This window comes from Carcharhinus amblyrhynchos, chromosome 4, assembly GCF_965287045.1.
Source record: "Carcharhinus amblyrhynchos chromosome 4, sCarAmb.v2.hapA, whole genome shotgun sequence".
Taxonomy (NCBI): domain Eukaryota; kingdom Metazoa; phylum Chordata; class Chondrichthyes; order Carcharhiniformes; family Carcharhinidae; genus Carcharhinus; species Carcharhinus amblyrhynchos.
This window is the reverse complement of record NC_137327.1, coordinates 70417227-70444953: the sequence shown is the minus strand read 5'-3', so window position 1 is coordinate 70444953 and position 27727 is coordinate 70417227. Positions and strand designations below refer to the sequence as shown.

The 27727-nt window shown below is 44.5% G+C and overlaps 1 protein-coding gene across 2 annotated transcripts in view; it reads left to right on the top strand.

Moving 5' to 3' along the window:
- Positions 1 to 27727, top strand: part of LOC145342102 (diacylglycerol kinase delta) — a 190020-nt gene that overhangs the window by 113111 nt on the left and 49182 nt on the right. For both annotated transcript variants that reach the window (XM_080187317.1, XM_080187318.1), the window contains exons 2-7: positions 10529 to 10639; positions 12877 to 12957; positions 17067 to 17171; positions 17674 to 17806; positions 19118 to 19224; positions 19922 to 20047. In XM_080187317.1, coding sequence (XP_080043443.1) covers positions 10529 to 10639; positions 12877 to 12957; positions 17067 to 17171; positions 17674 to 17806; positions 19118 to 19224; positions 19922 to 20047 — 663 coding nt within the window. The remainder of the gene's footprint in view (positions 1 to 10528; positions 10640 to 12876; positions 12958 to 17066; positions 17172 to 17673; positions 17807 to 19117; positions 19225 to 19921; positions 20048 to 27727) is intronic.

Here is a 27727-nt window from a genome sequence, read left to right as displayed (position 1 = left end):
ATAATGGAAACATTGTACAGATTTGGGATTGGCTGCTGCCTCAGCCACCAACGTAGTTGGCCCTTGATCGGTTGCTCTCACCCACCAACATTGCTGGTACGGGATTGGTTGTTCTCTTCCCGCCAACATTATAGGTTTGGTATAGGCTGCTCTCTCGTTGTTTCTCTTTATTTGCACATGCTTTCCTTTATATTTCAAGGGTGAATGAATGAGAAATATTCCAGTTGTTTAGTCAGGGTTACTCTGAGCTTGACTTCTCAGCTTCACACTTCCATGCTGTGCATTGTTCTGTGTCTCCAGCCTCACTGTGTTTGAATTGTGATTCCGCTCACCATCTCCTAATCCGTGCACAAGGGCCTGAGAACTGTGTGACTCAATTCCCTACATCTTCCTGTCCTTTAAACCAAAACTCAATGTCAACTAATCGTTGCTCATTGATGTCCTTTGACTTCACCCTTTTTAATCGTGTTGATATCCAGTACAAAATACCTCAGAAGTGTAAAGTAAGCATTTGTGTTTCACAACTCAGGAGAGTTTTTCATCCTATCAAGCACTTTTGCAGCCAATTTGTGCACACAAATAACATTGACTCAGTAATTTGCTTTACCTGAGCTGAGTGCTGAATATTGGCCACAGGAGATCAGGGAGAGTAGCTCTGCCTTCCAGCTGGTACTATGAAATATTTTCAGCTGACTGAGAGGGCTGACGGTGTCACATTTTATTAACTCCCCTGAAAGAAAGCACCTCTGACCAGGTAGCACTCACTCAGTACTGCATGGAGAGCGTTAGCGTGGATTATGTGTTAGTTACAACTCGGAGGATACAGTTCTGCTATCTATATCATGGCTGACTGATTTGGAAACTTTCATGAGCCACCTACTAATTTAAGCACTGGGTGCGGTGAGCATGATGTGGTTAAGGGTACTCGACACTCTGCTGTACAGTGAGAAATGAATGAATAAACCACAAATATTTCCATTCCTTACTGATTCAGCTCTGATAACATTTGAATGTAAATTTCTTGTCATAACTTGTTTACTGAGTTGATTACACTTGTCTCTGACTTCTCTATCACTGAGCATGAGTGTGGGGCTAGGGTCAGGGTGGGGTGGGGAGGTGAGGGAACGGAGGTGCAGTGTGGAGGTGGAAGTCTTAGGACGGAGATCTGGGTGTTGTCACCCTGTGTGGCTCACCCTCCCCTGGCAGGAACACCACCACACCATCTGCTTGTGAGACTAAAATCAGAAGATGTGTGCAGGGGGCTGGAAGCTAAACTTTCCCCACTCAGTTGCTCAGGGTGATTGTCTGCTGGCCCTCAATACTGTGAGTAGTTTCTAATTTCCAACATATTTCAGAAATGAGTTAAATAGCTGGTGCCCAGTATCTAGAACAGTGTCGTGGTAGCAATAGTTCTGAGGTTAAACAGCCACTTCAACATCTGAACATTGGCCAGGCGAACCACTTCCAGCCCTGGACATGGACTGGGAAGTTTAAGAGGTCACAATCTTTAATTAGAGCTTGACCCTACTAGTGTCTACAACTATATCAAAGGGCAGCTCCACTAAACAGGGAATTACAATGCTTCCTCCTATTCCACTTACTCATTCTGTTGTTTAACTAGGTCCCACGCTCTTTATTACCATCTGAGTGAGAGCTCCGGCTTCCTCCGTGTCAGCTGCAGCTTGGCAGATAGTACTCTCACTTCTGAGTCACAAAGTTGTGGGTTCAAGTCCTGCTCCAGAGCTAGGCTGACATGCCAAAACAGCACTGAGAGAGTGCTGCATTGTTGGACATGCCATTTTTCAGAGACCCTGGCTGGGATTTTTCACTCCTGTCTGTGACAATATTGTGAAAAGTGTGAAGTTGCGTTTCATGTTGACATAGACACATGACATAATTGCCCCCTTCCCCCATTAAATGTTGGGGTGCATTTCCTAATATTCAACATTTAGTAAATCAACGTTTCATTATCAGGCCCCTACGCCGTAATCATCCATCAAACAATGCATCCATGTCGGTACATGGGCAGCATCACCACTGGTCCCCCAAGGCATGCACCTAGTGAGCAGATTTTCCAGGGGGCTCAGGGAAGAGGGGCTCATTCCTGGGTGCTGCCCTGGCACTACCCAGAATGCAGTGGGTAGTACCCAAGCAATGTTAGGTAGCAGTGCTGGACGATTCCGGGGGTGGGTGGGGGGGTGGGGGGGGGGTGCGGTGTGCGGTGTGCGGGTTCCAGCATTAACTGATTGCTGTGTGTTGGGGTAGTGATTAAAAATGATTCCCCATTCCTCACATTTCTAAATTGTTGGCAGGGTGGGTAAAGGAGAAGCGGCCCTGCCAGCAATATGTCATGGGATCTGACTTTTGACGTTTATTTTTCAAAGTACTGCATTGGATTGTGGAGAAGGTTTCAACGCTGCTTTTCCCGTCTGTCATTGGCCTTTGTCAATTTCCAGGCAAATCTCACCCCCCAGTCTGCCCTCTGAAGTGGATGCATAACTGTTGAAAGAAGAGCAGCAATGTTTAACTCCGCATTCTGACCAATAGTTGTTGTTCAATTGACATCACTAAAACAGCTGACCTGGTCATGATTGCATTGCTGTTTGTGGGATCTTGTTGTGCACACATTGGCTGTTGTGTTTCCTTCATTACAAGGGTAACAACACTTCAAACGTTCTTTGACTACAAAGTGTTTTGAAGACATCCTGGGATTGTGAAAAATGTTAGTAAAATGCAGGTCTTTATTTCCATACCCACCCCCACCTCCCCCAAATCCCCCAGCACACAATAGTGAAGTGCTGTGTGTGTGTGTATGAAATGACTGTGTATCCCTGCTTGCTATGACTTCCCTGGGCGAATGTAAAGTGTAAATGATAAGGCAGCTATATAATTGCATGCTTTATATATAGAACAAATACAGGACATTACAAGGAGGGATGTAAGTTTGGGCTACGTAGATCAAAGGGAGTGTGTGCAGGAGGACAGGCAATAGCTGAGGCTGACATACATGTCAACATTCTGGGAGTGTTTGTTGAGGGCTGGCTCTGAAGAAAGCATTCACCCAAGCGCTCTCATCTATTTTTGAACAGAGCTGCTATTTTTATAACAGACGCTCTGCATCTGTGTTTATAGAGTAGTTTATTATGGTCAGGTAACCATTCAGTCTGCTGTATATTTATACCAAACCAATGTAAACACAATTCTGAAAATATCCTGACGGCTGAATCCTTGTGCTTACCCTATCCTTAGCGGCCTCAGAAAATGACATCCAGAGCACCCAGTAAAGGTCTCAGCACCTTCTGCATCCAACTGATAATTGATTCACCCTGTGTACACATTCATTCTGTGTGCACAAAGGTAGGGGTCCTCATTGGAGGGAGAGATGGGGTGGGGAGGGTGTGGTTCTATGGGAATAATTCATGGGGTCTGCCAAAATAAGGTTCACATAAATTGAAAGCTGCTGCTCAGTCTCAGTGATGGAACCCCAATTAGTACTGCCACCCCATGGCTCCCACAGTAACTGCAGAGATAACAAAACCTGAACTTTGAGCAGAGCTTTGCTCTCTGATCTATTCACTGTGACAGGGTCTACGAGTATTATTGACAAGTAACCTATTCACAGGCAACTCCTCTTTAGTTTGCGACCTATATGATTGGTTTGCTGAACAAGCAGGAACAAATTAGACTGTGGCCCATTTATCATCCATTTATATAAAAGTAAATTACTGTTGATCGTGGAATCTGAAACCAAAAGAGAAAATGCTGGAAAATCTCAGCAGGTCTGACAGCATCTGTAAGGAGAGAAAAGAGCTGATGTTTCGAGTCCAGATGACCCTTTGTCAAAGCTTTATGTATTAATGTAAAGCTTCTTTCTGTGTCTGTGTGGGATCCCTCTGGGTGCTCCGGTTTCCTCCCACAGTCTGAAAGGTGTAATGGTCAGGTTCATTGTCCATACTAAATCCTTCGTCTGTGTACCTGGTGTTGTCAGACTTTTTACTGTGTTTACGCCAGTCCAACGCCAGCATACCCACATCATACCTGAGCAGGTGCCAGAGTGTGGCAAATGGGGGGATTTTCATAGTATCTTCATTGCAGCATGAATGTAAGCCTAGTTGTGACATTAGTATATAAACTTAAAAGTTGAACAGAAGCCTCCAACCCCATTGGCCCCTTGGATTCCAAAACTGTATCCCCTGCAGACAAACCCTGTTAACCTGGCTGCAGAAGGTTGAGGTGCAAGGGTTACTAGTCCAAGTGTCCCAATGGAGATTACCCAGTGTACAGGGGCCACTTCCCAATATAGAACACTGGGAAGGTTCTCACTGGTTCAAATCTCCACATCTTGAATGAATAATAAATTTTGTGTTTAATTGGACAGCTACTTTTGTCTAGATGGTTGTGTTATGGGGGGAAGGGGGCCGGGTGCAGTGCAGCAACCTCAGGAAGAAAGAATTTGAGAATCTGTGTGTGGAGACACTCTGGGCCAAGGTTCATGCCACTTGCCTATCTTCTGAACTGCCAATTTGTACATTTCCTCTGGCACCTCCCCCCCTCCCCACACCTCCCCATCCATTTCCTTTGACCTACCATTGGCAGGCGTCTCCTCATCTTCTATACCCTAAGCTATGGAAATCTCTTTCTGATCCTCTCTTCCCTCGCTCTGTCTCCTCCTTTCAGACGTTAATGAAAACCTGCCTGTTTGGGTCCAATTATTTAATATGTTCTCACATGGCCTAAAGCCAATATTTACTGCATTAGGCTCCTGTGAATTACTAAGGGTCTTCTCCAACATCATAGGTGCTATATAAATGCAAGGTGTTGTTGCTAACAGAGGTAGCAGTTTTTAGCCTCATGTGGGTGTTATTTTATTAAAAGTGGGTTTTCTCTGAATTTGATTTGCTGTATGTTGAAAGCTCTATTACACCTGTGGCTGAGAGTGCACCATCAGGAAAGGGAGGGAAGAAAATCTGTCTCATTGACCAATCTGTCTTGAGCATTATAAGGCAGTCATTTTAGTTCACTAAATAGTGAAGCTGCCCCATCATCCTTTTGGTATAGCACCACTATTTTTGTTTTTTTAAATTATAATTTAACTGCTGAAAAAATAGATTCAGTTCTCAAGAAATAGGAATGGTTTAAATTCCAGAAGTTCTCTTTTGAAAGCCTTTGGCCAAAATTATAGCATGTAACTTCTTTAAATAGAGCCTACCTTTAATTCTGTTTAGATTCAAAGGAGATGGGCATGAAAGGAGTTTGGTGATGCAGTGGAGATCTTGGCTTCAATCCAACTGAGACTGTTGAAATGTCAACACACAGCCTACCCATTATCTCAACCCCACTAATCACTCCAGTGCAAGTATAGTTCTAGCATTCAGAACATTCAACATAACAAGGCTTCTGGCACACTCTCAACATTAAAGCAAGGAAGTATTGAGATATATTCAATCAAATATGATGTTACACGTCCAGCACCACACTCTCCCTGATATTGGAATGGTTTCAGGGGCTGAGAATAGCACTGAGTTGTGGAAGTGAAGATCAGCTGCAGGTAATCCAGATGTTGGATAGACCATGAAGTCTCGAGCTATTGTGACAACAGATTAAGAATCTGGGAGTGGAATAGGAGAGTCTTTGAGTTACACATCTTTGAGTCAGCTGAAGCAATTCCAACTCAGTGACTGATGGAAGTAGGAGATTATCTAAAGCACCAGTCCAAATGTTATGCAAGTGGTGATGTCACACAAAGTGTCTGGTGTGCGGAATTTGTGTAAAAAAATGCGTATTCATCATGTAAGGACAATTCTTCTGTCTTGTGGAATTAAGCTTCATGATATATGTGCTCTAAAGATGTTTCATGGGACAGAGGCTTTATTTTGAAACTAATTTGTGCTGTACGTGTCTTAAGAGGTTTTGTCAGGACAGTACAGAAAGTGTTTTATCCTGTACCTACCCCATAATGTTCTTGCTGTGAGACAGCTTGGTGGAACAAAGTCGAAGGAGTTTTATCTTGCATTGAATTGATGCTGAGCCTCCCTTGAGAGTGTTTGATGGTGCATTATAAAGGAAGCATTAAGCTTTATTTTGCATTTAACCTGTACTGCACTTGTCCTGGGAGTGTTTGTTGGGACATTGCAGAAGGTTAATCTGTATCTAATTTGTGTTGAAACTGCTCTGGGACTGGTTAATGGCTCAGAATAGCAGGACCTTTACTCTATATCCTGCTTTATGTATCCCTGGAGTGCTTGATGGCACTTGGGGTGTGCATTCTATTCTTTGGCGATGTAAATGGCACCTTGGTGAGTATAAAACAACAAGAAGTAATGAGAGGGTGAATTTGAGCTCCTGGATCATATCTTCCATGGAACAGGATTTGGTTTATCAAAGAAAAGACAGAGAGAGACAATGTCTCTGGTTGACAAGGTGCTGAGACGTATGCTTAAGATGTTGTGAATACAAAAATGATTGATGGAAATGGACACTAAATTAACTGATGTCAAACATGGTTTTAGACTGGAGAAAGCTTTTTTCTCTTAAGTTGATGTGGTACAGACAGCCCAGACTGAATTGAATCACATTTTTAAGAAAGAGTGACAAAATATCATCGCTTGTTTTGATTTCAAAACTGCATGATACAGGATAAAACACTTTCTGTACTGTCCTGACAAAGCCTCTTAAGACAGGTACAGTGCAAATTAGTTTCAGAATAAAGCCTCTGTCCCATGAAACATCTTTAGGGCACATATATTATGAAACTTAATTCCACAAGAAGAATTGTCCTTACATGATGAATATGGAACTGGATTTGGCAAAGTACCTCTCACCCTCCAAATGTAAAACAAGATACTTTGAATCCTGAAATATTTCATCCAGTCTGTATTGCACATCCAACAACACCAGTGAACGCCCCCGTTCTACCCCCAGTTTCTTAATCTGTCATCACAACAGCTCCAGATTTCATGGTCTATCCAACATCTGGATCATCTGCAGCTGTTCTTCACTTCCACAACCCAGTGCAGTTCCATGTTCCTGAAAACATCCCAATATCAGGGAGAGTGTGGTGCTGGATGTGTAACGTCACATTTGATTGAATGTATCTCGAAACTTCCTTGCTTTATGGTGAGAATATGCTAGAAGCTTTGCTGTGTTGAATGTTCTGAAGATTCTGGAACGATACTCACACTGGAGTGATTAGTGGGATTGAGATAATGGGTAGTCTGTGTGTTGATAAATACTGGTAAATGGCACCTTGATAAGTATAAAGCCACACTAAGTGACAATCAGAGGGTGACTTCAGGATCTTGGGTCACAAGGCCCATGGAACAGGACTTTGTTATCAAAGCACCAGGAGATACGATGATAGCGATCTTACCAAAAAAAATTGAAGTTCAGGATGGGCGGGAAATTGGGAGAGTTTCTCACTTCTTTTGGGCGAGTTCAAATCCAAACTTAGTGCATGAAAAAATTGGCTAAACTATTCCTTGCCGGTAGGGGAAGGGGCAGGGCTTAAATCACCAGCCAGCCAGCCAGCTGTAGCAGCAGAGGGTGCCATTGCGCATATGCAGACCTCTGTGACTGCACATGTGCAATGGCAACCGTCAGAGGCCTGACAGATCTGAGAGAGACCAGTCAAGCCTCTGCTGCTGCAGCCAGCCTCGACCCAGCACACCACCGCCTCCACCTCCCCCCCCGCCCCCCCGCATCCCTGTCCTGCACTGGCCAGAAATATTCTGCCCCCCGCCCCATCAACTTGCTGCCTAGACCGACCACCCCTTGCTCCCTCCCCACTAATCTTGCTAGATATCTGGTGCTGGTGAGTTTGCGAGAGGTGAGAAATCAGGCGGAACCTGATTTCCCGGCTTTCGCGCAATCTTACCAGCTCACCCCATCCATGGTAAGATGACCCCCGATATATCTCTAGCAACCAACATGCTAAGAGGATACAACAGAGAAAGTGAGACAAACATTACAGGTCAGACAACCTGCCAGAGGAAGATTTGCGCAGTTGAAATTTCAGAATCTGTCTTTTCCCTCTGCTAATAATGACCAGCCTCGCAGTGAGTTTCCAGAATGTTCCATTGTCCTGTCACATTTAAAGCATTTGTTGACAGAAACATGGGGACATAAAAGAAGGAATAGGCCATTCAACTCTTCCAGCCTGCTCTCTCATGATCAATAAGACCATGGGTGATCTAATTGTGTTCCAACTTCACTTTCCTGTCTTCCAACTATAACCTTTGACCACCTTGTCTATCAAAAAACAAATGCCTAACTGTGCCTTGAATGAATGACCTAGCCTCTTTTGCTCTCTGGGGAAGAGAAATCCAATACCAACTACCCTTTGAGAGAAAAGTAACTTCTCTTCATCTCAATCTTAAACAGTAGACCTCTTATTAAATTCTATGCCCTGATTCCAATCTCTCCCACAAGTGTAAACATCCTGCTGATATCCATCATATCAAATCCCTCAGGATCGAACTTGCTTCAATAAGAGCACCTCTCATTCTTCTAAAGTCCAATGGGTATAGCTCAAGCCTGGCCAGCCTTTCTTCAGATAAACCCTTCATCCGAGGAATGAATCAAGCAAACCTTCTCTGAACTACTTCAAATGCAATTCTACTTTTTTTAAAGAAGGATGCCAAATCTTGTATTTGTTGAACCACCCCTGCATGGAACAGACTGTATCTGAAATATATACTCGGCCTCACATAGCTATCATATGTAATTAATTTTCTCCTTCAATCTTACAACAAGCCTACTCCACAGAATTGGACATGACTGTTCTATAGGATTGGGTATTGTTAAATTTGCATCATATGTATGGAGACAAATCTGGGTGTGACCTTTGTCTGTTATTTTGCATGGCCTAACAAATGAAGGGAGCAGGCTGAAGAGCTCATATATCTGCTGAACAAAGACAATTTGAATGGATTCCACTGCTGTTTCTTTAATACAATTACGCAGCTGTTCATAGAACATAGAACACTACAGCACAAACAGGCCCTTCGGCCCACAAGTTGCGCCGATCACATCTATACCTACTAAGCCATAGACCTATCGAAAACCCCCAATCCCATTAATTCCCATGTACTCATCCAGAAGTCTTTTAAAAGACCCCAGCGAGTTTGCCTCCACCACCACCGACGGCAGCCTATTCCAGTCACTCACCACCCTCTGAGTGAAAAACTTACCCCTAATATCTCCTCTGTACGTGCTTCCCTGCACCTTAAATCTGAGTACTCTCGTAGCGACCATTTCAGCCCGGGGAAATAGCCTCTGAGAATCCACCCTATCTATTCCTCTCAACATCTTATAAACCTCTATCAGGTCGCCTCCCAACCTTCGTCTCTCCAGGGAGAAGAGTCCCAGCTCCCTCAACCTATCTTCATAAGGCATGCCTCCCAGTCCAGGCAACATCCTTGTAAATCTCCTCTGCACCCTTTCAATAGCTTCCACATCCTTCCTATCGTGAGGCGACCAGAGCTGCGCACAGTACTCCAAGTGGGGTCTGACAAGGGTCTTATAAAGTTGCAGCATTACTTCCCGACTCTTAAACTCAATCCCTCGATTAATGAGGCTTGAGGCTTTTCCCTGTTTGTCTTTGTAGCCACAAAGCTGTAAAACAAAATCTTTTCATTAAAAGCTTACATCTCACTGAAGAGGCTTCAGCACCATTAACATCCATCAACCTGCTCTGAAAAGTCTGCTCACACTTTGACAGTTGTGACAAATCCCATCCCAGCAGCTGATGTAATCCAGACCATTCTAAAATGATCATCAACATCCTAAATAAAACAAACCTCTAACATTCTAAAAACAAAAGTCAATTTGCTCTATTTCCCAATATTAGTGGATCCTTGAAAAGAGCCCCAAAATCCGGATTCAGATCTTCTCCAAAAATTAATCAGTTTTTCTATGGGCCATCCCTATCTGTGTACCATGTTTCATTGAAATCGGGTAGCACAGTGGTTAGCACTGTTGCCTCACAGCATAGAGGATCCAGGTTCGATTCCTGGGTTGGGTCATTGTCTATGTGGAGTTTGCACATTCTCCCTATGTCTTTGTGGGTTTTCTCTGGGTGCTCCAGTTTCTTTCACAGCCCAAAGCTGTACGGGTTAGGTGGAGTAGCCATGCTAAACTGCCCCTTAGTGTCAGGAGGAGTAGCTATGGTAAATGCATGAGGCTGTGGGGATAGGGCCAGGATGGGATTGTGGTCAGTGCAGACTCGATGGACCAAATGATCTGCTTCTGCACTGTAGGATTCTGTGATTCTATGAAATCTATCCACTGGTTTTTGAAATACATTGTCTGCAGACGAACAGACTAACAAACAGGAATGAAACTTGCAGTGACAAAGGTCAACAAAGAGCAATAAAATTAACTGCCTGATAATTCACCGAATATAATCCATTGAACTTCCAGTGACTGTATTCTTTAACAAACAGTATAAAAATCCATTGCATTCCACGCTGTGCTACATCTTTCCTCAGATTTACTCAGGATGTTTTTTTTTAATATTCCTCTTTTACAGAAAAGCATAAATGAAGGATTATTACTGAAGCAGACCAGCTCATTTCAAAGATGGAAGAAAAGATACTTTAAGCTCAGAGGGCGAAAGTTATACTGGGCCAAAGACTCAAAGGTAAAGCAAGCAGGACTGGCACTGGGCATATCTTTCAGCTACAGCGAGGTGATGAGGCATTTTTGTTCAGTATTTGCTCATGAACTGACAAGGAATCTCACTCATACTCAGAATTCCTTCACTAACACTCTGAGCTGCACCAAATCAATTCTCAATAAAGCAATAATATTTCTGCATTTGGACCACCTTTTTGTCATACCAGAATTATCACAAACAATCTTCCCCAAATGGTTAATGACCTGGGATGCTGTGGTGAATGTTGTGATACAGAAAAAGCACAGGAACAGTAATGGGATGGAATGCTCCTGTGGCGATTGAGTGAGTAAAGTTGTTCAGGACATTAGGAAAACTCCCCTTTTTTTCCTCTAATAGTGACATAGGATCTTATTGTCCAGCAGAAGCAGCTGACCAGGCAGACTATGCACCACCATAAAGTCTCTCCCACAGGATGATATCTCTGACAATGTTGCACTCTTCAACCCACATAGCGCTGCAATCTTTCCGTATTCTTCAAAGTGATATCAGTCTTAAACCACATCTCTGGATCAGAGTGGTGACAACTTCAGGACAGCACCAAGGGAGTGCTGCACTGTCAAAAATACCATCTTTCAGATGGAACAATAAACCAAGACCCTACTTCCCCTCTCGTACATGTAAGAGATCTCACTGTGATTAGAAGAGCAGAGGAGTTCTCTCGATGCCCTACGCAATATTTAGCTCTCATCAAACATCACTAAACAGATCACCTTGTTGTTATTTGAACGATTGGATGCTGTTTTGTTGTGGACGGAATAACAGTCACACCTCGGGAAGTGGCCCTCTACTCTGACCTACAGAGAGCTGGAGAGAGGGCAGCACCAAGGAGGAATAAGATTACAAAGTGTGGGTGTGAAAGATGATGGACGGAGGAAGCTGCTCTGAATGTGTAACTTCTTGTTTTTTTTAGAGGTAGCAAGGAGCAGGCGAAGAACAATTTCCCTGTGTGTGGTGCTGCCTTCAGCAACTGTCAGATGAGCGTGTGCTTTGTTTTGAGATGCAGGCTATTTGAACGCAGACATGAGGAACAGAGTTAGCACAGCACTGGCCAAAGTTCATGTGATGAAGTGTCAAAGTTAAAGTTAAAGTTTAAAGTTTACTTATTAGTCACAAGGAGATTTACATTTACTGTGAAAATTCCCTAGTCACCATACTCTAATGCCTGTTCGGATACACTGAGGGAGAATTTAGCATGGCCAATCCACCTAACCAGCACATTTTTTGGACTATGGGAGGAAACCCACACAGACACGTGGAGAATGTGCAAACTCCACACAATCATTGACCCAAGCCGGGAATTGAACCCGGGTCCGTGGCGCTGTGAGGGAGCAGTGCTAACCGCTGTGCCACCATGTTGCCAAATGGGGAATGCCATCACTGACAAATACTGAAGCAACAGAACTAGGTTTATTCAGAAAGATAGAAATAAAGACCAATCCTGGCAATCCCATTGCTGATGATATCATTATTAATCTAGTATTAGTCCCGATACTATCTTTGTTGACATTATTATTCATGACTATTAATTCTCATATTGTTATTCCTGATATGATTCCTGACGTTATCATTCCTGACATTTTTATTCCTGACAATATCCATAAAATAGAATCCCAACAGTACAGAAGGAGGCCATTTGACCCATCGAGTCTGTACTGACCAGAATCCCACCCAGGATCTATTCCCATAACTCCATGCCTTTACCCTAGCTAATCCCCCTGACACTAGAGTCAATTTAGTTTGGCCAATCAACTTAACCTGCACATCTTTGGACTGTGGGAGGAAACCAGAGCACCGGAAGGAACCCCACGCAGACACGGGAAGAATGTGCAAACTCCACATAGACAGTGACCCGAGGCTGGAATTGAACCTGGGACCCTGGCGCAGTAAGGCAGCAGTGCTACTCACTGTGCCACCCTGACATTATTCCTGATAACATAATTCCTAATAATGTAATTTCCTGACATCATTATTCCTGACAATATAATTTTTTACAGCACTATGTTTTCAGATTCCTGGTTCAGCCTGTATTCCAACGTAGCCAGTATTCCAATAGCCTGCATTCAGACAAAGCTTGTATTTTGAGGTAGCTTGTATTTCAATGTCTCTGTATTTTGATTTAGCCTGTAGTCTGATTCACCTGTACCCTGAGTTCTGCACTTGGTACAGCCTCTACTCTGATAGTTCTTTTTCTTTCATTCCAGTCCTTAATATTCGATGAGGTGGACCTGTCTAATGCCAGTGTCGCTGAGACAAGCACAAAAAACATTAACAACAGTTTTACTGTAAGTTGCTGCTTATTCCTAGCTTGACCTCTCCCTTGAGTATTGACTGCTGTACTGTCATAACTCATAACTTGAAAGGCATCATCAGGCATGCACGTCAAAGCCCCTATCAATCTCTTTCTAAAATAAGGTCCTGTATACAATAGTAAAGTTATTTTGTGTCTGTTAGAATGATCCAATTCTGTGAGTCACATCTGTGTAAACCTCTGGCACATACTGTCTCAGCCAGGCTTGTCTAACCTTTACATGCAGGGGACCATGTTTCAATTTTCTTTTCACTCAAGGGTCTGATGGGCAAATTTTTTAAGAAAATAGGGTTTAGCACAACATTAAACACACATTTCAATAAAATGTAGAGCTGTGAAGAAAATAAACAACTTGTTGAGCAAAAATAATGCAAGTCACAGCAATAAATTGATCATTTAAAATAAAGAGCATTTAATAAAAATGCCCATTCGAGTGTGAGAGGGTCCAAATTGTGTTTTACCAGCTCCCCATCAATCTCAAGATACTTATTTACTCATCATTACCCACTGTGTGCGTCGATTGGTGAGGGTGAGCGTGAGTGCAAACCCTGAGACTGGATGCACGTACACACGCACATGCATACACGTACACACGCTCATGCATACACGTACACACGCACATGCATACACGTACACGCACATGCATACATACGTACACACACACTCAATGCAATCTCTTCTCCCTATGATGCTGCCCTTATTTCCCCCCATCCAGCAGCCAGACTCTTTCCCCTTCCCCCTGTCCAGTAATTGCTCGCATCGACGTGTAAATAAATGCTCCGTCCCCCCGCTCAGCAGCCACTTTTCCCTCCTCCGATCAGCAGGCAGTCCGGGGCGGATATTTTCCCCTTGCCTAGCAGCCACTTTGATTCTTCCTCCCTCCCCAGCAGACTTTCCATTGCCATCATGCTATTCTTTCAAACCTGATGCTGAAGAAAGCTGCTTATTCAATCGGAGACTGGCCATCATCAATGTTTGCTGCTGATTGGCTCACTTAACGATTCCAGCCACAGCAAACATGGGAGAGAGATGGCCCATGATTGAAGGAGCGATGGTTTGAAGAATAGTTGAACTCATTATTTTAAACATGGAGTCGTGGGCTAGATAGAGAGGCTGGGTGGTGGCCTGCAGGCTGTGTTCAACAAGCCTGATCTAGCGAAAGTCAAACTGTTCAATAAGCATCAGGAAGATGGCACCTCTATTGGTGAAACAACCCCTCAGTACTGCACCGGGTGTGTTAGTCTAGATTATATGCTTATGTCTCTGGAGTGGAACTTGAATCCATGACTTTCTGATTCAGAGATGAAAAGGGTACTGAGTCATAACTGACAGCACAGCCTGGTGTTCCAGCAACCTGTGCTGGAACTAATGATCATTTTGAATCAGTCATTCCAGCACTGCCTCTATTTAATAGATTCTATTTGCTTTGCCTCTTGATAATATTCCCTTCTCTGCGAGTTAGGAACAGAGCAGTCATAATACAAACTTCTAACACCGGAAATCTGGATTCAAATGAAGGCCAGCCAATCAGATTTGCAACAGCTGTCCATTGCTGGCCTTGGCAAGTTCAGACTCCCTTCACCTTTACCCAACTTCCAGAAATATCAAGGCGTCTAACATAATTTGCTTCATTTGTTTTCCTTTATTTCTCGGTTTTCCAATCTAACCTCACAGACTGCTCTGTTCCAGTTGTGTTCCCAGTAGATTGTTTTACAATGTGCGATGACTTTGAGTTTTCCCAATTCTCATAGATCTTTCCAGCACAGAAAATGGCCCTCTGGCCCACCATGTTGGCCCTGACCATCAAGCACCTATTTTTAATCTATTTGGTCTGTAGCCTTTTATGCTGTGGCATTTCAAGTGCTCATCTAAATGCTTCTTAAATGTTGTGAGAGTTCCCACCTCTGCCACTCTTTCTGACAGCGAGTTTCAGATTCCCACCACTCTTTGGGTGAAAACCACCCTCTGGGTGAGAAAGCTTTTTACTCAAATGCCCTCTAAATTTCCTTAAACTTTATGGTCCCTAGTTATTAATCCCTCTAATAGGGGAAATGTTTCTTCCTATCTTCTCTAAGTCCGTCATGATCTTGTACACTTCAGTCAAGTCTCCCCTCGGCCTTCCCTGCTCTAAGGAAAATAACTCCAGCTTAACCAGCCTCCATCTCTGGGCCCTTGCTGTATATTGAAAACTCCATTGTTACAAAATGAGAATCATAGAACATAGAACATAGAACATTACAGCGCAGAACAGGCCCTTCGGCCCACGATGTTGCGCCGACCAGTTACAAAAACAATGACCCACTAGCCTATACCAATCCCTTTTCGTCCATAAACCTATCCAGAGATCTCTTAAACGCCCCCAAACTAGACGCATTTACAACTGCAGCAGGCAGGGCATTCCAATCCCTCACCACCCGCTGGGTAAAGAACCTACCCCTGACATCCGTCCTGTAGCTACCCCCCCTTAATTTAAAGCCATGCCCCCTCGTGCTAGCTTTCTCCATCCGAGGAAAAAGGCTATCACTATCCACCCTATCTAAACCTCTAATCATCTTATATGTTTCAATAAGATCCCCTCTTAGCCGCCTTCTTTCCAACGAAAACAACCCTAAATCCCTCAGTCTCTCCTCATAGGACCTCCCCACCATACCAGGCAACATCCTAGTAAACGTCCTCTGCACCCTCTCCAACGCCTCCACATCCTTCTTGTAATGCGGGGACCAGAACTGCACACAGTACTCCAAGTGCGGCCGCACTAGAGTAGTGTACAGTTGCAACATGACGCTGCGACTCCTAAATTCAATCCCCCTACCAATAAACGCCAAGACACCGTACGCCTTCTTAACAACCTTATCTACTTGATTCCCAACTTTCAGGGATCTATGTACACATACACCTAGATCCCTCTGTTCATCCACACTATTCAAAGTCCTCCCGTTAGCCCTATACTTGACACATCTGTTGCTCCTACCAAAGTGAATTACCTCACACTTCTCCGCATTAAATTCCATCCGCCACCTCTCGGCCCAGCTCTGCAACCTATCTAAGTCTCCCTGCAGACTATGACACCCTTCCTCACAATCTACCACACCTCCAACTTTGGTGTCATCAGCAAATTTACTAATCCACCCAACTATACCCTCATCCAGATCATTAATAAAAATTACAAACAACAGTGGCCCCAAAACAGATCCCTGAGGCACACCACTCGTAACTGAACTCCATGATGAATATTTACCATCAACCACCACCCTCTGTCTCCTATCTGATAGCCAATTCCTGATCCAACTTCCTAGATTACCCACAATCCCATACATCTGCATTTTCTGCAGAAGCCTACCATGGTGAACCTTATCGAACGCCTTACTAAAATCCATATATACCACGTCAACTGCCTTGCCCCCATCCACCTCTTTGGTCACCTTCTCAAAAAACTCAATAAGGTTAGTAAGGCACGACCTACCCGCTATAAAACCATGCTGACTATTTCTAATCAATTCATTACACTCCAAATAACTATAAATCCTATCCCTAATAATTTTTTCTAAAACCTTGCCCACAACAGAAGTAAGACTCACCGGTCTATAATTCCCGGCAAAGTCTCTGTTCCCCTTCTTAAACAATGGGACAACATTCGCTATCCTCCAATCCTCCAGGACTACACCAGAGACCAATGACGACCTGAAGATCAGAGCCAGAGGCTCTGCAATCACCTCTCTAGCCTCCCAGAGAATCCTAGGGTAGATCCCATCCGGACCAGGGGACTTATCTATTTTCAGCCCCTCAAGAATTTCCAGCACATCCCCCTTATCAACCGTAATACTGTCTATTTTACACCCCTGCAACCCAGTGTCCTCCTCAGCTATATTCATGTCCCCAATATTCATTTCTTGTCATTAGACATTTGTTAGTTCCACATGGTGTCTATGGCAATGAAACTAGCTATAGTGCCTATTCCTATATTCCGTGACATCCAGACTAACTGTTTCTAACTCCTGATGTAATAGGACAGAGATACCTCGGATTAACAGTAGACTGCTTCAGGAAAAGGATTCTTTATTCTAAATTGAAGGTTCTTTTCAGGTAATAACACCTTTCAGAAAATTAATTCTGTGTGCGGAAAATAGAAAGGAGATGGAAGATTGGATCACGGCACTGAAATCTGTTCAGAAACTGGAGAATTATGAGGTAAAGAGTGTCAGTTCTCTTCACACGTGTGTGCATGCATGCGCATGTGCTCACACGTGCATTAATGTGTGTGTCTGTCCATGATAGGGTAGAATGTCCATGAGCTGTGGAAATGAGATGAAATATGTATGGCATAGAGTTGATGATAGACGGAATGCACACAGACCGTCAAAGCCGATTAAATATGTAAGTTCAATTAAATATAGGAGAGAGTGTATATGAGCTGTGAAAGAAATTTAAATAGTTGGGAAGAGTCCATCTTCGGGGAAAGGCTGTGGAAGAAAAAGAATGGATGAATGAATGCTCATTTATGTTTCAAACCAGCCATATAAAATGTTGAGTGTCTTTCACGCACCAAGCGATGTTACTTAGTCACTAGCTCATTCACCTTGTGCAGGGCAGTGACTGGTTTTGCTTCACCTGATTGTTCATTTTTCATCTTTCCATTTGGCAGCAATTTTTGACATTCAAACTCAACTCCTTTGCCCTTCCTCTTCCTTAGGCAAATCAGCTGAACATGGAGCATTTCTCAGGGATGCACAATTGGTACGCTACATCCCACGCCCGACCCACCTTCTGTAATGTGTGCCGGGAGGCCCTCTCAGGAATGACCTCTCACGGGCTATCTTGTGAAGGTAAGTGGGATTCACTGGGACATTGCTGTAAGGTTGAGTCAGTTTGGAAAGAATGAGTAAGTCCAGCACGAGACTGGGGTTGTGATTAGGGCATAGATGTATTATCGGCATTAAGAATTAAATTGCCTTAATTATTGAAACATGAACATCATTAAACATTGCAACAGCTGGAAAAGAATGGATCTATTTTAACATTTCTGTAGCCTGCAGCTACTGATAGTGAAGGCTCCCATTTCTTTCCATCACATGGCTGAACAGGAATCTTTCCCACTCTGACTGCCTACCATATATTGGAAAGACATTTTGGATCCACCTTTGTTGACCATCAAGTCCTGGAATGGGATTGAATCTAGAGCTTTGGCTTCAGAAACAGGGTCTCTACCCACTGCCCAATCTCCATACTGATAGATGCAGTGTGCCAGAAGTGTCAAAACAATCCACTCAAAAAACAGTTAGCGCAATCCTCGACAGTGTAAATTGTAGGATGAATAGAACCATTCTCAGTACAGATCAGTATGACTCGATTTGGAATGAACGTAAGAATTTATATCCCTGACATTAGATATCAGTGGTTAGCCCTGCTGCCTCACAGTGCCAGGGACCCTTGATCAGGCCTTGGATGATTGCCTGTGTAGAGTTTCTCCAGGTGCTCCAGTTTCCTCCCGTAACTCAAAGATGTGCAAGTTAGATGGATTAACCATAGTAAAATGTGTGGAGTTATGGGTATTGTGGGGGGAGGGGGAGGAGGAATGCAGAGGGTTATGAGTGTTGAACTCACCATATTGATTCACCAGTCATTAAGGGGTGGGGAGGGGTGGAGGAAGTGGGAGAGGGTAAGAGTTGGTTGGAGGCAGAAAATCCTTTAATGTCTCCCAGAGTTTGGTTTCAATAGAGCTGATAACCTGAACTTATTTATAGTACTTGTGTTCATCAACCTTAACATTCCTTCATGTAACTTGACATCAGATTTGGCATTATAAAGCTCATGTGAAGTGTCTTTGGGGCTTTTTTTTTATCATGTTAAAGGCATTGTATCAATATCAGCTGTTACTGTAGAGTCAGATTGACTGTTGAGGCTATGATAGTTGGTGGCCATGAGCATGTGCTGGCGACGCTGTGAATACTGTAAATATGTCAGTTTAATACTGCCTCGAACCATCTGCAGCCTCGGACCGTGTGTGTCCTCAGACTGCATGTGACCTCAGTGTGTGTCAGATCTCTGGAGTATGGTTCTTAATATGAAACTGATTATTTGGTGAGTTCGGGCTTTAAGAGAGTTCTCACTAATGAGTGCCTCTTTTTAATTGACAGTGTGTAAGTTTAAAGCTCATAAGCGATGTGCTGTCAGAGCAATCAACAACTGCAAGTGGACCACACTGGCCTCTGTAGGAAATGACATCATTGAAGATGAAGAAGGGGTAAGTCAAATTGAGAGTTTATTATTGGAGAATTTAAAATAGAATGCATGAGAAGAGGGGCTGCTTACTATAAATAGACTCTCTGTTTTTAAATGATGCATCAACAAAAATGATATGATAATATAAGATCTTGATTACCTCACCTTCCTAACCATTTCTCCTTACATCCAAACCACATAATTTTCATCAGACCTATTCTATGTAGCTATGAACAGCCAGTGTCCCCAGACATGACCATAAAACCCAGAGTGGTATGGACAGAGAGATGGACCAGCTACACTCCCCAGCTAGAAATGAAACACTATGCAAGTTGAGCAGAAAAAGAGAGAAATGGGGGAAAATATCCAGGAGTTGAAACTCCTCCCAGATTATAGAAACCTCCACATTGACTTTGAATTTTAAAACCTATAAACAAAGATATTTAAGTACAGTATGCACATGGGGCTTATCTTCCACTAATAACTATGTCAATAGATCAATTAACAAGGAGGTGACACATGAATACCGTGGAGAGGATTACTGGGCTGCATTAGAGCTGTAACAAATGTCCTGTAATGTGTTGATTACAAGCCTGCTGATGCTTCTGTCACTTTTTACTCATAATTAATTAATCCAGGGATATGTAGTGTGCACTGGTTTGACTGAGGTTCCCAGCTATGGCATTCTTGAACTTGCTGCAATCTCTCCTCTGTTGCAGGTTGCCATGCCTCACCAGTGGCTGGAGGGGAATCTGCCAGTCAGTGCCAGATGTGCCGTCTGCGACAAGGCTTGTGGGAGTGTGAGGAGGCTGCAGGACTGGAGGTGTCTGTGGTGCAAAGCAATTGTAAGAGTTCTGTATTGTTCTGATGCTTTCACAGGGCAATGTGTGGGCATTTTTAATAATACAGACATTCACATTTGTGATTAACTCTATTTTTAAAAATGGTAATTACAATGATTGACTTTGACAATTTATCCGGGTGGCTCTGTGTGCATAGTAAACAGAAATATATTGGATAGATTTTCATCTCCCTGGGAATCAAGTTAGAACAAACTTTTGTGTGCGTGTGTCAGTAGAGTGTAGGCATGTGTTCCTATGTGATTGTCTGTATGTATGTGTATGAGACTGAGTCTGTGTTTGTATGTGTGTGTGTGCAGGTACACATGCATGTGCACATGAGTGGGCTTGTATGTGTGTGCATGTCTATCTTCCTTCAGGACATCCTTGATACTGCCAACTTGTGCACAACAAATTCCCACAAACAATCTGTTTGGAGTGATGTTGGTTAGAGGATCAATTGGCCAGGACACAAGGGAGAACTGCCTGCTCTTCAAAATAGTGTAGCAGGAACTGTTCATGCCTCCGCTTAACATCGCCTCAGACAGTGCTGCATTCCCTCAGTGTTGCACTTGGAGGGTCAGTATAGATTATGGGTTCTAGTTTTTGGAGTGGACCCATGAACTTTTGACTCAGAAATGTAAGTGCTGCCAAATCTTTGAAGAGCCCACGGTTTGGCATGGATTTTTATTAACCTTATATTAACATGAATAAAAGATTAATTGAGGAGGCTCTTCTATGGTCTTGCGAACCACCCCTCCTGATATTTCTCTGTCTGCTCAATCCATAAGATTCACTATGCCCATATGCTACAGGTTTGAATTGCTTAGGCATCATTCAGTTGATGGACTTGCTTCTGAGAAAAGCAGGAGAAAGAGTCAGAGAATCATAAGGATTGAATTGAAATTGGATAGCTGGCCCCTGACTCAGAAATTGATTTAATTGTCACCCTAACTGGGCTGGATACACAGCCTGTGCTCAGATGGAGGTTCTCAATCTGTGTAGTAGCAGCAGAAAGTATATAATTAGATGGATACGATAGCATAGTTGTCATGTTACTGAATCAATCATCCTCAGGCCTGCCCTAATGATCCAGAAACATAAGTTCAAATCCCATCACTGCAGCTCAGTTAATTAAATACATTTGAAATAAAAAGCTACTGTCATTAATGGAGACCTAGGGCACAATTTCATGTGCAATATGCAAACTTGATGGGTGGAATTGGAAACGGCTGCGGTTCCTGATCCTGTCTGAGATAATTCAGAATCACGATATTACGCTGATATTACTTAAATAGCTAGCCAACATAAATTTCAGCTGCATTGGGCTATCGGGGTCAGTGTGATGGGCACGCGGTAGGCGCCACATCCAGTGTTGGTCTGCTGCAAAGTTTAAAGGTGACATGCAGAGCCTACAGAACGGCCAGTGCCGGGCGAGGCTGCAGAACGGCCAGTGCCGGGCGAGGCTGCAGAACGGCCAGTGCCGGGCGAGGCTGCAGAACGGCCAGTGCCGGGCGAGGCTGCAGAACGGCCAGTGCCGGGTGAGGCTGCAGAACGGCCAGCTCCGGGCGAGGCTGCAGAACGGCCAGTGCCGGGCGAGGCTGCAGAACGGCCAGTGCCGGGCGAGGCTGCAGAACGGCCAGTGCCGGGCGAGGCTGCAGAACGGCCAGTGCCGGGCGAGGCTGCAGAACGGCCAGTGCCGGGCGAGGCTGCAGAACGGCCAGTGCCGGGCGAGGCTGCAGAACGGCCAGTGCCGGGCGAGGCTGCAGAACGGCCAGCTCCGGGCGAGGCTGCAGAACGGCCAGTGCCGGGCGAGGCTGCAGAACGGCCAGTGCCGGGTGAGGCTGCAGAACGGCCAGTGCCGGGTGAGGCTGCAGAACGGCCAGCTCCGGGCGAGGCTGCAGAACGGCCAGTGCTGGGCGAGGCTGCAGAACGGCCAGTGCCGGGCGAGGCTGCAGAACGGCCAGCATCGGGCGAGGCTGCAGAACGGCCAGTGCCGGGCGAGGCTGCAGATCGGCCAGTATCGGGCGAGGCTGCAGAACGGCCAGTGCCGGGCGAGGCTGCAGAACGGCCAGTGCCGGGCGAGGCTGCAGAACGGCCAGCATCGGGCGAGGCCATGAGAGGAGTTCTAGAGTCCAACAAAAAGACAGCAATGTGCTGAGAGCTCCACACAGTACTGAGCCCAATACAGGAAACACACTCTCTCAAAATCCTAAAACACAAACTCAACTCACTCTCTGAAACTTCCAACACATTATACAGCATTCCCCTTTTATCCCCACCTAGATCCAAAAAATTTGAAAGTGGTTGATTCACACTCCCGTGTTTCTTGTGCACTGAACTTCAAGTCGCTCAGGGACATATCAAATCTTGATGAACTGGGGATTTAATCCACTCAACACGTGGCAAAATTGTTGGTGGGTGTGCTATCAATCTGCATCTGCGTCTGAGATATCAAGGGTGTGAGTGCCCAATCCCCCGATCTCATTCTCCAATCTCCCCCTTCATCTCCAGTCTCCTTCTATTCCAGGTTCCCTCTTCCTGCGTTCTCCAAACATTTCTCCCCCACATTTCAGTCTCTCTCTCTACCCCCCAACGTAATATCAGTCTCAGTCTACCCCCCAACTCAAGCTCCAATCCTTTGATCTCTATTCCTCTGTCTCTCTCTCTTGCTGCCTCATCTCTTCCTTTTTCAACCTTCAGTCACTTGATTGCAATTCATAGGATGATGGAATTCCTACAGTGCAGAAGGGGGCCATTCAGCCCATCGAGCCTGAACTGACAACAATCCCCCCCCCCCAGGCCCTATCCCCGTAACCCCTGTGTTGGCCCTGCTAAACCTGCCTGACACTAACAGGCAAATTAGCGTGGCGAATCCACATAACCTGCACATCTTTGGACTGTGGGAGGAAACCAGGGCAACCAGAGGAAACTCAGGCAGATGTTGGAAGAATGTGCAAACTCCATGCAGTCACCAGAGGCCACCAATCACCTGGGTTCCTGGTGCTGTGAAGCAGCAGTGCTAACTAATGTGCTACACTGCCATCTAAGTTTCCTTGTTCTCTCTGTTCCCCCCAGCACTAATTTCCCCATTCTGTCTCTCCTCATCCTTTAACCTCTAACCTTTCAAGCAATCTGTAAGGATCTGATGTGCTATCCTGGTGTAAAGTAGCCCATTCACTGTCACATAGACCATAGAACATAGAACATTACAGCGCAGAACAGGCCCTTCGGCCCACGATGTTGCGCCGACCAGTTAAAAAACAATGACCCTCTAACCTAAACCAATCCCTTTCCATCCATAAACCTATCCACGGATCTCTTAAACGCCCCCAAACTAGGCGCATTTACAACTGCAGCAGGCAGGGCATTCCAATCCCTCACCACCCTCCGGGTAAAGAACCTACCCCTGACATCCGTCCTATAACTACCCCCCCTTAATTTAAAGCCATGCCCCCTCGTGCTAGCATGAGAAAGACTTTCTGTATCTCATTGCCAGTTCCCCACTCCTCTCCTGGAGAATGGATTAATGGGCCTTTCTCCACCTCATGTGTGAGATTAGACAAAGAGGGAGGGTCAGGGTATCTGAGTGTGGGTGGTCAGGTGAATCACTGCTCTGTCAGTCTTGTCTGTCCTTTGATTATGTCCATGTGCATTCAACCAGCAGGAATCAGGGCAGTGAGTGGGTGAGGTGTGGATGTCAAGCTCCAGTGTTAAAGCAGTGTAGCTTTCCAAATAAACTGTCTGCACAGGATTACCTCAACCACTCACCAAAAATCAGTCGACTTAGTCATTCAGTGAGATCATGGCTGATCTTTACCTCAACCTCAGTTATCCAACTGTATTTCCTATCACTCAACGCCGTAACACAACCAAACTCATATCAATCTCAGAACACTGTCATTCTTCCACCATCCACAGCCTTTTGGGGGTGAGTGTTTCAGATTCCCTCATCCATTATGTGAAAAAACACTTCTTCAATTCACTCCTGTATAATCCAGCTGTAAATTTAAGAATACGTCCCTTTGTTCTGGACCCCTCCACCAGAAGAAATTATTTTACTGTATTAAATCCTTTTAGTACATTAAATATCTCGATCAGGGCACCTCTCAATCCTGTGTACAAGCCAAGATAATACAATTTGTCCTTATAATTGAACATCTTAAACCCTAAGAAAATGCTGGTGAATTTGTAGAGCACACTTTCCGAGACTTGTGTATCCTTCCTGATGTGTGGTACCCAAAACTTTGTGTCTGGCATTTGAGGATCATCCAGGGTGACACTATACTCTCAGGGTCTGGTAACCCAGATTGGAGATGGCATCAACTGTTGCTTTTCTGCTCCCCTGCATCTCGATCAGGCTGCGATTGAGCAGAGACATCGATCTCAATATATCTGACAGCAGTTGCCAAAACAACCATTTCCTTTGGGCCCTGTGTTCACTTAAATGAACATTCAAGAATCATTGTGTAATACAAAGGCTGAGCTGATTCGATCAGTAGATTAACACTGAAAACATGTGGCAGCGCTTTCTCCTGGAATCTCACACTGACGTCACTGCTAGGGCATAGTGCTCAGCACATACACTGCTGAGTAATCAAATAACAAGGAACTCACAAAGCACAGCAGATTGGGTTACGATTCAACTATTCAACTTAAAGCAGCTCCTTTCCAACTGAAGGATGGCCTGTTTTTTATAGTACAGTCTGTGCAGTCCAATATACCAACGCTGGGGTTAGATATAAAATGATGCTCCCTCTACGCTGTCCCCACCAAACACTCCCAGGATAGCTATAGCACAATTTTTTGATTTGATTTTTGATTTGATTTATTATTGTCACATGTATTGGCATTCAGTGAAAAGTGTTGTTTCTTGCATGCTATACAGACAAAGCACACTGTTCATAGGTAAGGAAAGGAGACAGTGCAGAATGTAGTGTTACAGTCATAGCTAGGGTGAAGAGATAGATCAACTTAATGTGAGGTTGGCCCATTCAAAAGTCTGATGGTGGCAGGGAAGAAGCTGTTCTTGAATAGGTTGGTACATTTCGTCAGACTTTTGTATCTTTTTCCTGATGGAAGAAGGTGGAAGAGAATATGTCTGGGGTGCATGGGGTCCTTAATTATGCTGGCTGCTTTACCAAGGCAGTGGGAAGCGTAGACAGTGTCAATGAGTGGAAGGCTGGTTTGAGTGACAGACTGGGCCTCATTCACGACTCTTTGTAGTTTTTTGCGATCTTGGGCAGAGCAGGAGTCACACCAAGCTGTGATACATCCAGAAAGAATGCTTTCTATAGCACGTAGAACAGTACAGCACTTCGGCCCTCAATGGTGTGCCGAGCTCTGTCCGAATACAAGATCAAGCTTTCCCACTCCCTATCATTCTGGTGTGCTCCATGTGCCTATCCAATAACCTCTTGAAAGTTCCTAAAGTGTCCGACTCCTCTATCACAGCAGGCAGTGTGTTCCACACCCCAACCACTCCCTGAGTAAAGAATCTACCTTGGACATCCCTCCTATATTTCCCACCGTGGACCTTATAGTTATGGCCCCTAGTGACAGCTACATCCACCCGAGGAAATAGTCTCTGAACGTCCACTCTATCTATCCCCCTCATCGTCTTATAAACCTCTATTAAGTTTCCTCTCATCCTCCTCTGCTCTAAAGCGAAAAGCCCTAGTTCCTCAACCTTTCCTCATAAGACCTACCCTCCAAACAAGGCAACATCTTGGTAAATCTCCTCTGCACTCTCTCCAATGCTTCTACATCCTTCTTATAGTGAGATGAGCAGATTTGCACACAATATTCCAAATGTGATCTCACCAAGGTCCTGTACAGTTGCAGCATAACCCCATGGCTCTTAAACTCTAACCTCCTGTTAATAAACGCAAACACACTATAGGCCTTCTTCATGCCTCTATCCACTTGAGTGGCAACCTTCAGATAGGAATCCTAAGATCTCTCTGTTCCTCCACGTTCCTCACAACCTTGCCGTTGGCCCTATAATCCACATTCAAATTTATCCTACCAAAATGAATCACCTCGCACTCCATCTGCCACTCTTTGGCCCAGCTCTGCATCCTATCAATGTCTCTTTGCAGTCTACAACAGCCCTCCACCTCATCCACTACTCCACCAATCTTGGTGTCATCAGCAAATTTACGAACCCACCCTTCAGCCCTGTCCTCCAAGTCATTGATAAAAATCACAAATAGCAGAGGACCCAGCACTGATCCCTGTAGTACGCCGCTGGTAACTGACCTCCAGTCTGAAAATTTTCCATCCTCCACCACCCTCCATCTTCTATGAGATAGCCAGTTACTTATCCAATCGACCAAATTTCCCTTTATCCCATGCCTCCTTACTTTCTTCATGGGGAACCTTATCAAATGCCTTACTAAAATCCACGCATACGACATCAACTGCTCTACCTTCATCTACATACTTAGTTGCCTCCTCAAAGAATTCAATCAGATTTGTGAGGCAAGACTTACCCTTCACGAATCCGTGCTGACGATCCCAGATTAAGCTGTATCTTTCCAAATGGTCATAAATCCTATCCCTCAGGACCCTTTCCATAAGTTAACTCACTGAAGTAAGACTAACCGGCCTATAATTACCAGGGTCATTCCTATTTCCTTTCTTGAACAAAGGAACAACATTCACCATTCTCCAGACCCCTGGCACTATCCCCGTGGTAAAAAGTCTGACAACACCAGGTTTTAGTCCAACCTATTTATTTGATAATATACTCGCAAGCTTTCGGGTTAGCCCCTAACCCGAAAGCTTGCGAGTATATTATCAAATAAATAGGTTGGACGAAAACCTGGTGTTGTCAGACTTTTTACTGTGTTTACGCCAGTCCAACACCGGCATACCCACATCATGACTATCCCCGTGGACAGTGAGGACCCAAATGTCAAAGCTAAAGGCTCTGCAATATTACCCCTTGCCTCCCAAAGAATCCTAGGATATATCCCATCTGGCCCAGGGGACTTATCGACCCTCAGGTTTTTCAAAATTGCTAATACATCTTCCCTCAGAACACCTACCTCCTCCAGCCTATCAGCCTGTATCACACACTCATTCTCAAAAATATGGCCCCTCTCCTTGGTGAACACTGAAGAAAAGTATTTATTCATTGCCTCTCCTATCTCTTCTGACTCCATGCACAAGTTCCCACTACTATCCTTGACTGGCCCTGACCTCACCCTGGTCATTCTTTATTTCTCCAATAAGAGTAAAAAGCCTTGAAGTTTTCCTTTATCTGACCCGCCAAGGATTTCTCATGCCTCCTTCTAACTCTCCTAAGCCCTTTAGCTCATCTCTCGCTACCTTGTAACCCTCAAGCGACCCAACTGAACCTTGTTTTTTCATCCTTACATACGCTGCCATTTTCCTCTTGACAAGACATTCAACCTCTGTTGTGAACCATGATTCCCTCACTCGGCCATTTCCTCCCTGCCTGACAGGGACATACCTATCAAGGACACGCAGTTTTTGTTCCTTGAACAAACTCCACTTTTCATTTGTGCCTTTCCTTGACAGTTTCTGCTCCCATCTTATGCTCCCTAATTCTTGCCTAATCGCTTCATAATTACTCCTCCCCCAATTATAAACCTTGCCCTGCCATGTGACCCTATCCCTCTACATTGCAATAATGAAAGACACCGAATTGTGGTCACT